Here is a 15,706-nt window from a genome sequence, read left to right as displayed (position 1 = left end):
TTCTCGTTGCATTACTGGGGCTCTAACCTCTGAGCTCCTGGGGAGCTGCCTTCTGTGGACCAGTCATTGCTATAAAGTTCTACGGGGGACGTTCCCAGCTGCCAGGGCAGGGAGCTTTGATTCAAGATGAACACAAAACATTTATTGTGCAGCTTGCAAACAAGACCTCTGCTCAACAAAGCCCAGACAGCCTAGGGCTCTGCCAGATCCTGGTGCTGCGGCAGCTCTGCCTGGGTGGAGGGGTTTCCTCTCAAATGGCCATGGAGCTAAAGAGGAGTTTGTCTGATCACTTCAGAAAATGGTCTTTGGAATCCAGGAGTGAGAGTGAGACACACACACACATACCCTGCCCCTGGGATTTAAGTGCTGTTTTATTTCCTCTGTCCTGCAGATGCTTCCCTGAGTAATATGAATTCACATCTGTATTTAAAGCCCTAACTGGGTGTGGCTGAAGATGCACATAGCCAACCTCAAGCATTGAAAAATCAGGATATTTTTTAAAATAAATGTTGGATCTTTGCCCCCTGCTGTCTGAGTCTTGTGAGCTCTTATTTTCCAGCTTTCTCTCCAGGAGGAGGAAGCTTGCCCTTTTCTTAATGGAACCTGATGTTCTCACATGACTCCTGGAGCTGGGGCTTTAAGAAAAATACCAAACACCAAGTGACTTGCCACTGTGGTGTCTTTATAGAGCATAAAGTCCTCATGGCCTGAAGGACAGTCCTAAGGATTGACCTAGCTAACTTTTCTTTTCCAGGTCTCCCAACCCCGCCAATGTACCAGCCTAGGGCAATTTGCAGGGGTGGAGGAGGAAGTTCTGCAATGCACAGGTAAAAGCCCTGGCTATGCAGGGGTCTGACTGGGGTGCACAGGGAGGGCACACTGGTTTGGAGTGTAGGGGTGCAGGTCTTTGGGAGGGGAAAGAGATGAGAGGCAGGGTTACCTCTGGAGATGGTGCATGGGAGACTAGTTTGATTTGGGAGCTAGCAGGAGGACTGAGGGGCTCTGAGTTCTGGGACGGGATCAAAAGTCTCCCCTGGCAGTAAATCTTTCACCTGCAGTGTTACTCGCTGGGGTTTGTGGCCATTACTCTGAGGTCAGCCCTAGGTCAGGATTTCTCCTGTCTCTTTAGCCCCAAAACCTAGAGATTTTTGTCTTATCTTTGACGCCATCTTGACATCGAAAACAAATTGTGGCCCAATTACCCTCCCCGAAGGAGCGATCCACAGGGCTGGGGCCACCTTAAATGACAAGAACTGTCAGGCACTTCCTTAAGAGAAGGTAAACAAGGGCTGTTAGGAAGGGGGGCAGTGCCAGGGACCCCAAACCTATCTGGCCAGGGATCCACCTTCCCATTCCCTCTTGGCTCAGGCCTGGGGAGAGGATGCTGTCTCTGAATTTGCCTTTGCCTCTAGTCATCGGATCAATTTCCCCAAAGAGGGGGAGTCTGAGAGTCCTCTACACCCAGATAGCCTGGCCCTGAGACCTCCCCAGGCTGGAACAGTGCAGCCTGGGCCCCAGCTTTGCAGATCCAGTCCCACTCCGGAGCCAGAGGGGCGTTTGTTATGTATGTTGTTGATTTATTTCTATTGCAGTAACACCTCAAAGCTCCACTCTTGGAGCAGGACTTTCTTGTGCTGGACGAAGAGAGAACAACAGAATAGCCTGCCCTTAAGAACCTACAGTCTTGTGCTGGCCTGGCCATTCTGGAGTCGGATTGTGTAGGGCCACAGACTAGGTAGCAGGGCATGGGTTGAATTAATGCAATCTTTCCCATAAAGAGCTTGGGAACCCCAGCAAGGGCAGAGATGATACTCGCTCTCTGTGGCATTTTCCATCCTTGGCCGCTATCCCTGAGCTGCCAATGAAAATTAATGCCATTTTTGAGAGGCAGTGCGGTCCAGTGGATAGAGCACTGGCTTGGGAGTCTCAGGACCTGGTGTTCTAGTCCCCAGTTCTACCACTGGCCTGCTGAAGGACCTTGAGCAAGTCACCCCCCCCCCTCTGTGCCTCAGTTTCCCCTCCCACATTTTCTGTTAGGTTTTGTAGACTCTTCAGGGCAGGGACTGTGTGTGTTTGATCAGCGCCAAACACAGTGGAGCCCTGCTCTTAGCTGGAGCCTCTAGGTGCTGTGTAAAAGAATCCTGTACTATTGTCATCATAACGTGGGGACAGCTGGGTGGATGGGCTTTCACAGCTGATGTGGCACTCTAAAGAATGTTTTTTCTCTTTACGTGTGTGTGTCCATCCATCCTTCTCATTCACTTTGACAGGCTCTTGTGCCCTTGATGCAGGCAGCTGCTACTCGTGTTCATGGGATCTCCTCAAGTGCACGTCCACTGAGCACGTGTGCTGACTCCACGTGGTCGCAGGCTGACCTGTCTTCAGTCCCAGGGCTGCTGCTCACATTACTGTACCGGTCTGGGTTTTTCCCCTGGCTCCAGTGACAAGGTAGGTTCTGTAGTTTCTATAGGACACCAGGGGAAAGTGAAACATGTTTGCTTGTGTCCCCTGTGCAGGCCCAGCCCTCGGAGGGAGCCATGGAATTGGTTCACTCAGAAATGCAAAACATTCCCTGGTAATTTCAGGTTTTGCCTTCATTTACCTTTTTCACTCCTGAGTGTATTTTCTTTTTATGTCAGATTGGTATTTTATTTGGCTCCATGCTGTCTAGGGGCTGTCTGGTTTAACCCTTCCCTTGCTGCTTCTGAGATAAGAATAGGCTCCCTTGAGATCAGATAAACAGGTCCATAAATACCTAGAACAACAACAAGCAGCTTGCAGAAGGAGAGGGGAAGAATGCAAAGGAAAAAGAAGACACAATTCATAGACGAGCCAAGCCCCATGAATGCAGAGATGAGTCCCTGGGTGATGCATGAAATGTGCATCTGCTACTCGTCTTCCTTACATACACCTCTAGAGGCATTTGCTGTGCGTAGGACAGTAACGGGCCAGCAGTCATGTGAAACACATGGTGAGACTAACAAGATGCTCTTTTGGCGGCGAGGGCGCCTCTGAGGTTCTCTCTATGTTCCTCGACTGCCCATATTCAAAGGTAGCACTTCACAGTGACTCTCCCTGTGGCTGAAGAGGGCTGGACAGGTCCCTGCTGAAGGCCAGTCAGTCCATTCCGCATGAGAGAGAGTAATGCAAGGCCAGCCTGCACAATGCTGTTTGTACAGGGCCTAGCATGCTGTGGCTCTTGTCTATAATGAGGACCCCATGGCACTTCAGTAATCTGAGTAATAAATAATACTAACGCAGAGTCAGCTCACTCGGGATGAGCTACAGAACTAGTGAGGTCTCCCCCTTGGCTTCCATGTTTCCTCAGCGTTAGGCTGGCCTTGTTCTAACTTCTTATATCATGGATGTAGATGCTGGGGGTGGGGGCGGGAATAATAATAATAATTAATAATATTGGGATTACATTAACAAAGGAAACACTGAGTTTGGAACAAGCTCCTTTATCTCACTCTATTAAAAGTGGACAAATGTAGTTATGGCACAAAACTCAGGAAAGCAATAGTAACAGCTGTTACTTTATTCGTTTTTTAGCTCTAACCCCACCCCCTCAGAGAAAAGGTTGCCTTACACCCCTGTATGTCACTGGCCAGCCAGTGGTGTGTTTCAGAAGCCATATGTAAGTATTAGGGCTGTCAATTAATGGCAGTTACCTCACACGATTAACTCAAAACAGTTAATCGCGATTAAAAAAATGAATTGTGATTCATCGCAGTTTTAATTGCACTGTTAAACGATAGAATGCCAATTGAAATGTATTCAATATTTGTGAATGTTTTTCTACATATTCTGACCTATTGGTTTCAATTACAACACAGAATACAAAGTCTACACTGCTCACTTTATATTATTATTTTTCATTACAAATATTTGCACTGTAAAAATGATAAACAAAAGAAACAGTATTTTTCAGTTCTCCTCATACAAGTCCTGTAGTGCGAGCTCTTTCTCATGAAAATTGATATTATTGTTTAACAGTGCGACTAATCGCGATTAATTTTTTGTAATCACTTGACAGCCCTAGTAAATATACAGCCCACCGCCTGTGGACACGATACCTAGGTGAGAGGTTGCACCTGGTGATTTGCTTCACCACTCATGATCTTGGCCAAGTTTCTACTCAGCTGGAGGGGCATCGTGGGTGGATCACATGGCAGAGGCAAACTGTTTAGATCCCATAGCTGTTCATTTGCAGACTTTTAACTCCTTAGAGCGGTGGGAGGAGGTTTTAGGGAGTTATCTGAGCTCCATTGAAACTCAGTTTCAACCCAAGCTCTTCTCTAATGAAGATGTTTGTTTGGAAATTTCCCAATTTTTTTTTTCTTGAGTCACCAGCATTTTAAATCAAGCTGGTGTCCAAGGTTTGCAGGAGGAAACCCAGCCAAGCAATTTACGAGGCCCGCCAAAGTGGGGCTCCCCTCCTAAAACCCCTAGCAGGTCTGTAGCAGGTGTGGAGGGGTTGTGGGGACAGTTATACTGGGAGGAGTGAAGGGGGTGAGGTGTGGCGTAAGGCGGAAGCAGTTATATCTGCAGGTGGGGGGCAGGGAGGTAGTTACGCCCAGCAGGTGAGGGGGAAAGGGGGCACAGGAGGTAGTTCTCCCTGGGGCTGAGGTCTGATGGGGGTAGTTATACTCAGGTGGATGTGGGTGAATGGTGTGAGGTTTGGAGGGGAAACGGTGGGGGGGGGTTTATACTATGGGAGGGGATGAGATTTGGCTTTTATCCTGGTGGAAAACTGAGCATTTCAAGTGTTATATTGAAAATATTTTAAGTGTTTCAACTTTTTCATATGGATGAAAGACTCTGTCCTTCCCTGCAGCCTTTTCTGTACCCTTCGGCAGGTCCCCACATCTCATACCCTCCTGTTTCCCCTGCCACCTCCATGTCCCTTGGCCCCTTCTTCTCTCTGTGCCCCCCACCTGGCACCCTTTTCTCTGCCATGTGATCCCCTCCTCCCTGCCTGGAGGATCAGTACTGTTGTAGCTGGATGTTCCCTGTTATGCTCTAGTTCAACCACAGATTGCTGAGTTTGACGCAGGGATCTCTGGTCTGTGCTACACAGAAGGTCAAATTAGATGGACATCATGATTCCTCCTGGCCTTAAAATCTATGAACCACTTACCCTCTCTCACCACTGAGGAAGTGGAAATGGACCTGATTATTGGATTGTAAATGGCTCTGTTCTGCAGCCATGGGGATACCTCCATGCGGCATTTTAGTGTACAAGCCCATGGGTTTGCTGTACACTGAGTTTGAAATCGGCCAGCTCCCGGGGACATAACCCAAAGAACTCTCACAACCCACTCTGAGCGCCCCAGAGCACAGGTGTAGTTTTAAATCGAAAGCAGGTTGCTTTCAGCTCAGCTCTCAAGAGCAAAAGCGCACCTGGCCTGGTGTTCCTGGTCATGAGCAGCCTTCCAATAACTCGGGTGCGGTCCTGTCTCCCACAGGCCCCTCCACACTGACATTGATTTGGATGGCACTTTGGAATACACAAGGAATGCAGGATTGGGCCCCAAACCCGTGTGCGCAGCTAGGCCTCAGAAACAGCCCTCCAATCACCACATGTGCGTGCATGTAAAACGAGGGGCGGGGGGGAAAGGGGGGGGAATCCGACGTCAGGCTCTTGCTAAGCATCGGTGACTAAAGCAGGGTTTAAGCTTGTGAAAATGGCCTGGGCCAGGGTTTGTATTTCACCCTCTGCGAAGTGCCGGAAGGGGAGAGCTAGTCTCCAGCATTGGAGAGTCCTGGATCATAACAGCATGTAGTGTCTGTGCCGCATGGAAGCAGAGAGGTAACTTCCTTCTTTTCCAGATCCCACAAGGAATCTCACTCCCGTGGTGCCGTGCAGGCTCTGAGGGGAAGCCAGTGAGCTAACAGGACATCTGCAGAGCCAAAAAACCCTGCAGCGGCAGGTCTCAGAGTGACTTGGGCTTGAGCCACTGGGCTAAAAATAGCCGTGCAGGCGTTCAGACTGGGGCTGGAGCTTGGGCTCTGAGACCCAATGAGGCGGGGAGTGTCTGAGCTTGGCTTCAGCTCAAGCCCGAACGTCTGTCCACATGGCTCTTTTTAGCCCCGTAGCGTGAGCCTGAGCCAGCTGACCTGGGCTCTGAGAGTTGCTGCCATGGGGTTTTCTTTGCTGTGTTGTCATCCCCCATAAGACTTCTCACCTGAGCAAGTTAGGCAGGACACTCGGGGTTAACGCCACGGTTTGACTGTCCTCCCCAGTTCAGCACAGCACTTAAGCATGGGCCTGACTTTAAGCACACACCTTAGTTCCATTGAAGTCTATCAGGGGGCCTTAAGCATGTGCCTAAGTGCTGTGCTGGTTGGGGATGGGCCTAAAAGCACATGCAGCAGTGCTTAGCTGAATCAGGACCCAAGCGCGCTCAGGAAACCCCATCACTGTCGGGCCTAATCCTTCAGTTCTTCCCCAGGTCAAACTCCCATGGGCTTCACCAGGAGTCTTGCCTGGGTGAGTATGATAGGGTGGGGCAGGTTGCACGTATCCTTCAGAGAAGTGGCACTCGGGTCCCTTATGCACAAGGAGGCAAAATCAGAGCAGCCCTCAGACTGGCTTCCAGAGCGGAGTGTAAGGCATGCTCTCTCTGGGAGCGATGTAGGATCTCCAGAGAGAGATGAACAATGGCACCCAGGCAGCTCTTTCCTTGCAAGGAGGAGCTCAGCATCTTTCTCTGTCATGTTCCCCATTCCGCATGTTCACTTTTGGGGGGGATGGAAGCGGCCTGGCTAGCTCCCACAAGGGGCAGAGGCCTTTGGATTGGCAGCCCACTAAATAAGCAAATAAATAAAGGGTAAAATGCCCAGGCAAACTGTTTGAGCTTTTGATGCTTTGACAGTCTCAAACTAGGTGCAGGGGCTGATTCGTCTCTTACTGACACTGGTGTAAATCAGGAATAACTGCATGGGAATCAATGAGGTTACATAGCGTCAAGCTGGTGTAATGAGAGAGGCCTGAGGCCTCTAATTACACAGTAATCTGGGGGTTGTGTGTGGACTGCACAGGGCCCTGATTCAAGGGGAAAGGCCAGTTGCCTGCGGGAAGGGACACGTAGGACTGCACCCCCATGCTGCTGGGTCTAGGCAGCAGCGTGGGCGCCAGGAGCCGTCTGATCGTGGTGTTTCTCAGTGCTTGTCGTTAGCAGAGGCTTTGTGGAGAGTCCCAGCAGCCTTTGCAGACGGCCGCGCGGCCCTTCGGGTCACACACTGCCGGCGCTCTGTGGTCCCAGCACAGTCGTTATTACAGAGGTGTTTTTCCTCATTAAAATGTGCCCGGCTTTTTGATCTCGCTTCTCTTGGCTTTGCTGAAAGAAGGTTATTTATCCCCCTGCACAAGCGGAGGGGCCAGTGATTTGGTTTTGTCCATGTTTCGTTTGAAATCAGCAAAAAGGTTTCCTTTGACTTGCCACATTAACACTAATGGAGTTTCCACCCCTATAAAACACAGGGGATTAACTCTTCAGACTCTGAAAAGTCCCTTGTTCCCCACAGTAATTATCTGTGTATGCATATGACTATACATACACAGAGAGAGGCTGTTCATACCCACATATCTATACGCTGCACAATAAGTGTGCTGTCTATATGAGTTTTTATGTATATTCAAATCAATATAATATGTGGGACTATACAATAAATATTACTTCTAGATATAGATCTAGTTATATTGGTAATATAATGTCGGTATTTTGTATGAATATTTAGATACCTATATAATAAAAACACACACATAAGTGTAATGAAAACATACATACATATCTTTGGGTGCAATGCTTAGGCCTCTGTTATGCAGGAGGTCAGACTAGATGGTCATAATGGACACTTCTGACCTTAAATCTATGAATCTGCTGTCAATATATATAGTAACGATGTATTTGTAAATGAATATGTACTGTAGATGTGTGGGAGGGACATCCACTATCTAATACACTGTATCCAGATCTATACAGCTACCAGTCTCCTCTCTGTTGATATCTGTATGGATATAGCAAAGATATCAGTATAGGGCTTAGTACAAAAAAGCCACAAACTAAGTGATGCTTCCGGGCACCCCTGTAATATAAAGGGAATAGTGGGCATAGGTGCTGGAACCAGGGGTGCTGGGGGTGTGGAAGTTCCCCTTGGCTTGAAGTGGTTTCCATCCTATACAGGTTCTAGGGTTTGGTTCAATGGCTCTCGGCACCCCCCCCTGTACAGATCGTTCCAGCAGCCCTGCTAGTAAGGTCCTTGTACATGTTACTATATATGCATATAATAATATAGGTCTGTAGATTTAATTAAATCTAGAGCCCAAAGTATGATCTAGAGGGCTCAGCAGCATGGAGACATGACCCAGAACCGAGCTGTTATATACGCACCCCGAGCGGCCGTCAAATCTATATTACAATCCGAAAGGGGTCACTCGATAAATGCTCATTTCCCTGCTGCTTTTCGTATTTTATAGAAACCCGGTTTTTTTTAAAAGAAACGCCCTGTTTTAGCCATTCCGAGAACGCCTCTGCCCTGGTCAGTTTCACAGCGGCAAAGCCTCTGCGGGTGGGCCGATCTCCCCCAGCCCTGGCGAGCCGGAGCAGGCCTCGGAGGCACCGGGGCCTGGCGGAAAGGGGGAAAGTCCATTTTCATAAAACTTTTATTTCTTTTTTTCTTTTTTTTTTTTTAATCCACATAAATAGTTGGCTTGGCGAACCTGTTTTCTCGGCAAGTGGTCATACAAATTTGAGGTAGAAAACCCGGCACCGGAGACTTCCCACATGCGTTAGGTAGTTTAAATACATCAACATATTTCAACAACGTGGGGGCTGTAGTTACAAAAATAAGAACAAGGTGTTTCCCTCAGACTGTTGGGCGGAAGGGCAGGAGCCAACCAAACACTGGTTACAAAATAAATGAACTTGAAAGGTTACCCAAAAAAAAAAAAAAGAAAAAGAAAGAAAGAAAGAAAAAGAAAAAAGAAAAAAGAGTTCAGGGCTCATTCGATTCCAGCAGCTCTCTCTGGCAATAGGTCCCGATCCTGCCTTACTCACCTCACAGGGCTGCGTCCCGATCTTAGTACCTCTGCATGTCCACCAAGATCAGAATCTGCCCCGTATTGCCCAGGGAGAACAGGATCCTGCCGGCCGGTTTTATTTGTGTTTCTGCTGAGAATCCGTATTGCATCCGTTTCATTTTTATGGAGAAAGAGACCAGGGGACGCCTTCGGCGAGGAGAAAATTAAGGCCACTGGAAAAATAAGGTAGGGAAGCGATTCCAATTCTGGAGCATTTAGAAGAAGCAGAGCGTGTTTCGTTTACACTAGAGTCACCCTGTTTCTCACGAGTTCTTTTCCTCCTGCCCAGTTCTTCACATTCCCCCCTCCTGGATTTCTCCCCATCTCCAACCCTTTTTCCTTCTTCAACATTGCACATGATAAGAGCGATTGGGTTACATTCCCAGTCTGAAGAGTGCTGGGGGCTGGGGTGGGGGAATCTTCTGAATCTGTGTTAAAAATGAGTTCAGTCTTCGATTTGTCTCTCTCCTCTCACTGATTTAATTCCAGAGCCCAGACCTGCTGCGGCCAGCCAGTCCTTCCTTTAAGCTTTTTCTCCCCATGGCCTAAGGAATGAGAGTAGACTTCAGGCGGCTGCAGAAAAACACCAAACCAAAAGGGAAAGGGGGGGAAAAAACACAAAAGGAAACATGGGTAAGTGCTTAACAAAAATAAATATAAATTTAAAAGATGAAGGGGGGGGGGAGACCAAATATTTACGAGCAAGGATTTTAATAAGCAAAACAAATCCAACCGCCTGTGTTCTACTGTACACACTGTTTGTATATTTCAGTCTAATGCTGTAAATAAGACCGTATATTGTGTTACTGTTTATAAATGTTAGATATCGAGGCAGGGCCATAAATTCGCCTTTATTTGGCGTGCTTTTCTAAATAGTGAACTCAGCGTTATTGTAAATCCACGCTCCTGTTGGTAAATACAACGGGACTCTAGTAAATTACACATTATTAGCTTTAATTGCCAAGCCGATTCTATTCCTTTGAATGCGAGGAATTAATGCTTGAAAACAAGGAGTCGCGCTTGAAAAATATCAACCTACGGGAAACGGAACGGTGCTGGAGGTTTTGTTTGGTGAGGAAATTATTTCCTCGGGCCACGGTAAAGTACAAACTCCGTTTTAAGAAGCTGGACTATTTTTGGTCTTTTCCTCCAAAATGCGGCCCTTTCCCACCAGCGAGGTACGTCGGGAATAATCATGCCAAAGAGGCGGGGATCAAGTTTAGTTTAGATGTAGTTTTGTTTTAATCGATCCGCGAATTTTCTTGGGATTCGATTATTGATACAACCCACAGCGGTCCTACAAATGAGAAGTAGAAAACCCGGCACAGAGGTGTTCTCGGGGTTCGGGTGAGCGGCAGATCGGCACCAGGGTCGCCCGTGCTCGCTTTTTTGTTTCAAAATCGGGAATAGATAGCATTTCAGAATTTTAAGCAAACAAGCCCTTGATGTTGGGGTTAAAGAAAACGCGGCGGGTCTTTCTAGGAATTCCCCCAAATCGAGTTTGTAACGGGAGTACCATCCCCGAGGCTGGGATTCGCTGTGTGGACGCGTTTATCTGACTGTGTTTAGAACATGAACCGGGAGTTACATCCTGGCTAGTGTCAGAGCCCCGATCAATGGGCCTGGAACGGGGGCAGAATGTGTCCCTCTATCCCTCTCCCTCGCTAGGTAGGAAATGTTCTTGGGCGAAGCTCGCGTGTCCCCAGCCGGGTTCGGATTCCCACCACCCGCGGGATTTTTGTTTGCAGCGTCCAGAAAAAAAAAGACTTCTAACAAAAACCCAAACCCCCAACATTGCAGCGAAGGAAGGGCCCCGAGCCTGACTGTCCCGGGAAGCCCATCGGGAAGGCTGGGGCCGACTCTGCCAAACTTGCCCATCGACTCCACGCTCTCCCCCACTTTCTCAAATAGCCCGAACTAAAGCCGGGCCTGGCGGCTCGGGGGGATTTTCCATTTGCAACGTCTAAAAGCTTCCCGCGAGCCCGCCTCCCCCTTAGGAAAGGTGCGCACGGTTGAAGCCGGATTAAATAGGGACCGTTTAGACAGCAGGGGGAAATCGCCACACGGAGCCCCCCTTCCATGGGCTCTGGTGAAGATAAACCCGGGCTCCGGTCCGCAGAATAAAACCCCAGCGTGTAGATCGCTTCTAGCAGCATCCTCGGTGCCATCTAACATTCCCCGCAACATCTAAATACTGGCGCATCACCAGCAGTCAGGCTGCGGGAACATTTATCCGCTGCCCGCTGTGTGGCCGGGCGTAGATCCGCGGGAAATCACGCTACGTGCCGCATCCCTGTGCCGGGCGAGCTCGCAAAGCGCTGGGCTCCCCCGGCTGGGGCAACCAACAGGCCCGGCCGGCAGGAAGCTCGCTGCCCTCTAACCAACGGGACGGCTCCGGGGAACCAGCCCCCCGTGCAGGGTAGCTAAGGTCCCATGCGGACTAACCCAGCCAAGGCGGCACAAGCCACCCATGCACCGGGGCGTCCCAGGCACTGCCCTGGGCACCTCTCTGGGGCACTGCCCTAGAGAGCTTAAAGCAACAAAGGCTTGCAGGTTTCCTCCCCTGCCGCCCCTCGCCAAGCCCGGCTCCCACCTCGGCCTTACCGGCTCCCTTTTCCGCTTGGTCTCCCGGCTGTCGGTTTTCTTGAGCTCCGCCTTGAAGCCCTCGGTCTCCCCGGCCTGGCTGTCCTTGGCCAGCACCTCCATCAGGTAGGCGATGTAGCTGGTGGCCAGGCGCAGGGTCTTGATCTTGGAGAGCTTGGTGTCGGCCGGCACGTTGGGGATGCACTCCCGCAGCTCGGCGAAGGCGCTGTTGATGCTCTCGGTCCGCCGGCGCTCCTTCTTGGGGCCCACGCCTTTCCGCCGGCCCAGCCGGCCGCTCAGCGCCTCCAGCCGGCTGGGCCCGTGGCCGGGCCCCGGGGCCCCGAACTCGGCGCTGGGGTAGGAGCAGGGCTGCCCGGAGAGGTCGGGGGACACCTCGGCCGGGTTGAGCACCCAGCTCTGGAAGTAGGAGCGCTCCGGGTGGCACCTGGAGGCCGGGCTGAAGAGGAAGGGCTCGTGGAGCAGATGGTGCTGGTAGCTCCCCACCAGGTTCATGGTCTGCCCGAGGCGCTGAGCTGTCCCGCAGAAAGAGCCCGGCTGGAGAGATCTGCCCTGCCCTGGGCTCGCCTAGGCAGCCTGAGCCATCCCTTGCTCCAGCACCCCCTGGGCCGGACGGGGCAGCTTCCTGGCTGCGCTCCCTCGAGCCTGGGCGACTCTCCGCAGCTCAGACGCTCCTCCAGGCCGGGGAAGCCAGCCCTGGAACGGCTCCTTAGCAAATTCTCTGCTGGGACGTCTGTCCTCGGCACCCAGCTCCGCTGGCGGGGAAAAGGGGTGTGTGTGGGGGAGAGGGGGGGTGATTTTTTAACCCTTCTGCAGCCTCCCAGCTCTGCCTTTATATAGGGAAGGGGGCTTTGATGTCAAACTTTCCGCAGAGCCAATGGAAAGGGGAGGGTCCGTTGCAGAAGGGGGAGGAGGGAGACGTGCCCCTGAGCTGTTTGCTTTGCCAGGCTGAGTTTATTTGGGCACCACTTTTATCACACCTTTCTGTTTGCTCCCGCCACTAAACCGGGTTCGGTTTCAAACACGGACTCGGAGCAATAAAAAAGGCAATCATGGAAATCATACAAAGCCACTGCGCTCCCGGCCCAGCCAGGAGACCCGCTTCCCGGGGGTTGTTTGCTGGCGAGGAAAGAATTGCTGAACTAGAGGGGAAAAGGCAAACCGAGAGCGATGGGTCTGAACGGTTTCATAATTCTAGTCCCCAATGGGCCAGGTGATAAGAAAGCTTACGCGGTGGGGGCTCTGCCGGAGCGACACCGCCCGGGGTGAGCGCCCTGGTATTCCAGCCCAATCATCCCTCGCGATGTGTTGCAACCGGGGCTGGGGATACGCAGATCTGCCGCGGGATTTTTTTATTTCAAGGACACATATTGTCCAGTGTTTGCGTCGCTTAAGAAAAGCGAAGGGGGCTGCTTAGAAAGCCCCGCGATACACAGGGCAAAGCGGCGTGTAGAGAACTCAAGTGCATGGGTTCACGTGTAAACGCAAAAGCTCTGAACGATCAGAGAAACGAAGTCTACGGGGAAAACCAGGCGCTTCCTCTTTAGAGCTTCTGATGCGTTGAAACATCAGATTTATCGAGCTGACAGTCAGATTTCCTGCTTTGTGGTGTATTTTAATTGAAATCTCAAATATTACCCCCTTTCTGAGCAGGTAACCTAATGGTTTGGATTTTTAATTAGGAGCGCCGAGAAGTGGAGTCTGATCCGCCCCTGAAGCTGCCTTGGCCTTTGCTCGGTCCCTGTTTGATTCCGAACGGTTTCTTTTCCTTTTGCTGCTGAAACGAGTGGGATTTGTTCCTGCTCTTCAGCCTGGCCCCAAATGGTCCCGGGATTCAATTGTGCCAGCAGTTTGGGCGAGTGACCGTAGCTTTCCCCACATCAGGGCAGGCGGTTCAGCACCCCCGGTCTCCCGGCACCCCAGCCTTGCAGCTGATCCTGCGCCCCTGAAAATTGCCGAATATGCAAAAAAAAAAAATAATAACAAAAGCAAAAAGTTGCGAGGCAAGTGGCCTTGAATCGAGGCTCGGAAAGGGGCGCAGGGGGGGGCACTACATGGGCACCACAGGAGTGTCCGCCTTCCCCTTCCCCGGGGGCCTCAGCCCGAGGGAAATCTACCGCCGCGCCTACACACGGGTAATGCAGCCCGGCTCGGCCCGGTTCTCCCGCAGCGGGACTAAACCGAGCGGTTCGGGGCGAGCTGGGAACGGGCTGAATCGGACTGGAGAGATCGGCAGGGACCCGTTTGAAAGCGAGTCAGTGAAAGCCCCGAGGATCAAGGGCGGGTTTCCTCTCCCGTCTCTGCCCCAGCCTGTGGGGACCCTGCGGGTCGGAGCGATGGGGGTGAATCCAGGCGGCGGGGCCCGGCAGGTTGGCGTGGCCGTGTTTCCCGGCAGCAGAGCTGGACAAGGGGGAGTCCCCCTTCCCCAGCTCCCAATGTGCGTCCGGGTCCCGCTCCTGGAGGAGCGATTCGCCGCCTGCAGAAATGGGACCTACTGGACTCGGTAGGTTCCCCTAAAGTCCAGGCCCCTGAAAGCGCAGGGTGGGACGGTGGGCATCGAACCGGGCCCCAGCCAGCCCCCCTCTTAGGGCAGAACTTCTGGGCTCTCTTAAGCTCGGTCCGCCCCTGGTTTGGAGGCCGAGCCTTGGTAGGATTGCAAAGAGGCTGAAATCTGGGAGGCCAAGGAACCGCCGTGTACGCTGGGCAGCGGGAGCCCGCCTGGGGGTGGGAGGCTCCCTTCGGGCCCAGACCTGCGGGGCTTCGTCCGCCTGGGCTCGCACCAGGGTGGGATGGGATTAGTGGGAACGTTGCCCGAGCAAGGACCACAGCTCCGGGCCTGCATGGATCTAGCACCTGGCCCTAAAGCCGGGCATTTCCAAACGAGTGCCCCCACCCGCTTCCTGCTCCTAGCCGGCTCGCTTTGGGCAGGCGAACCCCCCGCTCCGAATGGCCCCAAGGCCAGTCCCTGCCCGCAGATCCCTGGGGCGCAGCCAGCACCCTGCGCTGGGCTAAGGGGAAAGGGCTGATCAGGGCCCCTCCTGTGGGGCAGCGCGCGGGGTAATCATTTAATGATGCTGAACATCTGGGCACTGTTACAGTCATGGCTTAAGAATGTGTGACTCAGGTGCGGGCTTGTGTGCACTGGTGTGATCTGTGAACGCATGAGGGGGGATGTCCCCAGCTCCCTCGCGGGACAATGACACGCGTGAATGACTGTGGTCAAGGAACTAGAGTCCACAAGCAATTAGAATGGGCAGGTTCTGCGCTGTAATTACCCTCGGGGGTAGATCTGCGCTCAGACCCCCGCATACACCTCTCGGGGGTGGCAGGGCTGATCTGTGCATTATGCAACGCCGCCGGTGATATTGTGACCATAAATCGGATTGCATTTTGTATTACCGCTCGTTCGATTGGGTGCATTTCTGTCCCCTTGGATCCTCCTGGCCAGCAGCTCTAAATCCGGATTCTGGGCGGCTACTGGCCCCTGCGCCGGTGTACTGGCCTGGGCAGAGCAGCCCTGGCTCGGCCCTTTCCTTTGGGTGGCTGCTGGCCTGTTGTCCAGCGTTCTGGAGAATCTCAGCGGGAGGCGAGCTGCAGCAGTCCGAGGGGCGCTGGTGGATGGCCCCGCAGAGGCTGGAAAAAACAGCCCTGCCGCCTGTTTGGAGAGGGGTGAGGGCCCAAATCCTGCAGCTCCATGGGATTGGGGTTCTTGGGTCAGAGCACAGGATCGGGCCCTGAAATATTCCCCCCCTCCAACCCTCACACTCTCCCTTGCTGCGCACTTTCCCGAGGTGGGCTGGGGAAGCGCAGGCCCAGTCCCGGCCCCGCCTGCCCCAGCCGAGCACACCCGGGTCCCTGCGCGCGGTGGATCTGCCTCGCCGTGGGACTAGTCAGCCCCCGACATGCCGGGGCTCCGTGGAGCCCCTTGGACCAAGGCGCGAGTGGCATCAATTGGCAACGCTGTGAAACCTGGGCTGGAACTGGGCGCTCGGGGCCGGGTGGCTAAGGAGCTGCCCCCAT

At 52.3% G+C, this 15,706-nt stretch overlaps 1 protein-coding gene across 1 annotated transcript; it reads right to left on the bottom strand.

Annotated features, from left to right (window-relative positions):
• Positions 1-9,556: 9,556 nt before the first annotated feature.
• Positions 9,557-12,181, bottom strand: HAND1 (heart and neural crest derivatives expressed 1). Its single transcript, XM_073358117.1, has 2 exons — positions 11,690-12,181; positions 9,557-9,658 (listed from the first exon to the last, which is right to left on the bottom strand). The coding sequence occupies exons 1-2, from the start codon at positions 12,179-12,181 to the stop codon at positions 9,557-9,559; spliced, it is 594 nt and encodes a 197-aa protein (XP_073214218.1).
• Between the last annotated feature and the right edge of the window lie 3,525 nt (positions 12,182-15,706).

Source organism: Lepidochelys kempii, chromosome 8 (assembly GCF_965140265.1).
Source record: "Lepidochelys kempii isolate rLepKem1 chromosome 8, rLepKem1.hap2, whole genome shotgun sequence".
Taxonomy (NCBI): domain Eukaryota; kingdom Metazoa; phylum Chordata; order Testudines; family Cheloniidae; genus Lepidochelys; species Lepidochelys kempii.
Note: the sequence above shows the minus strand (reverse complement) of the source record. Positions and strands in the feature narration are given on the sequence as shown.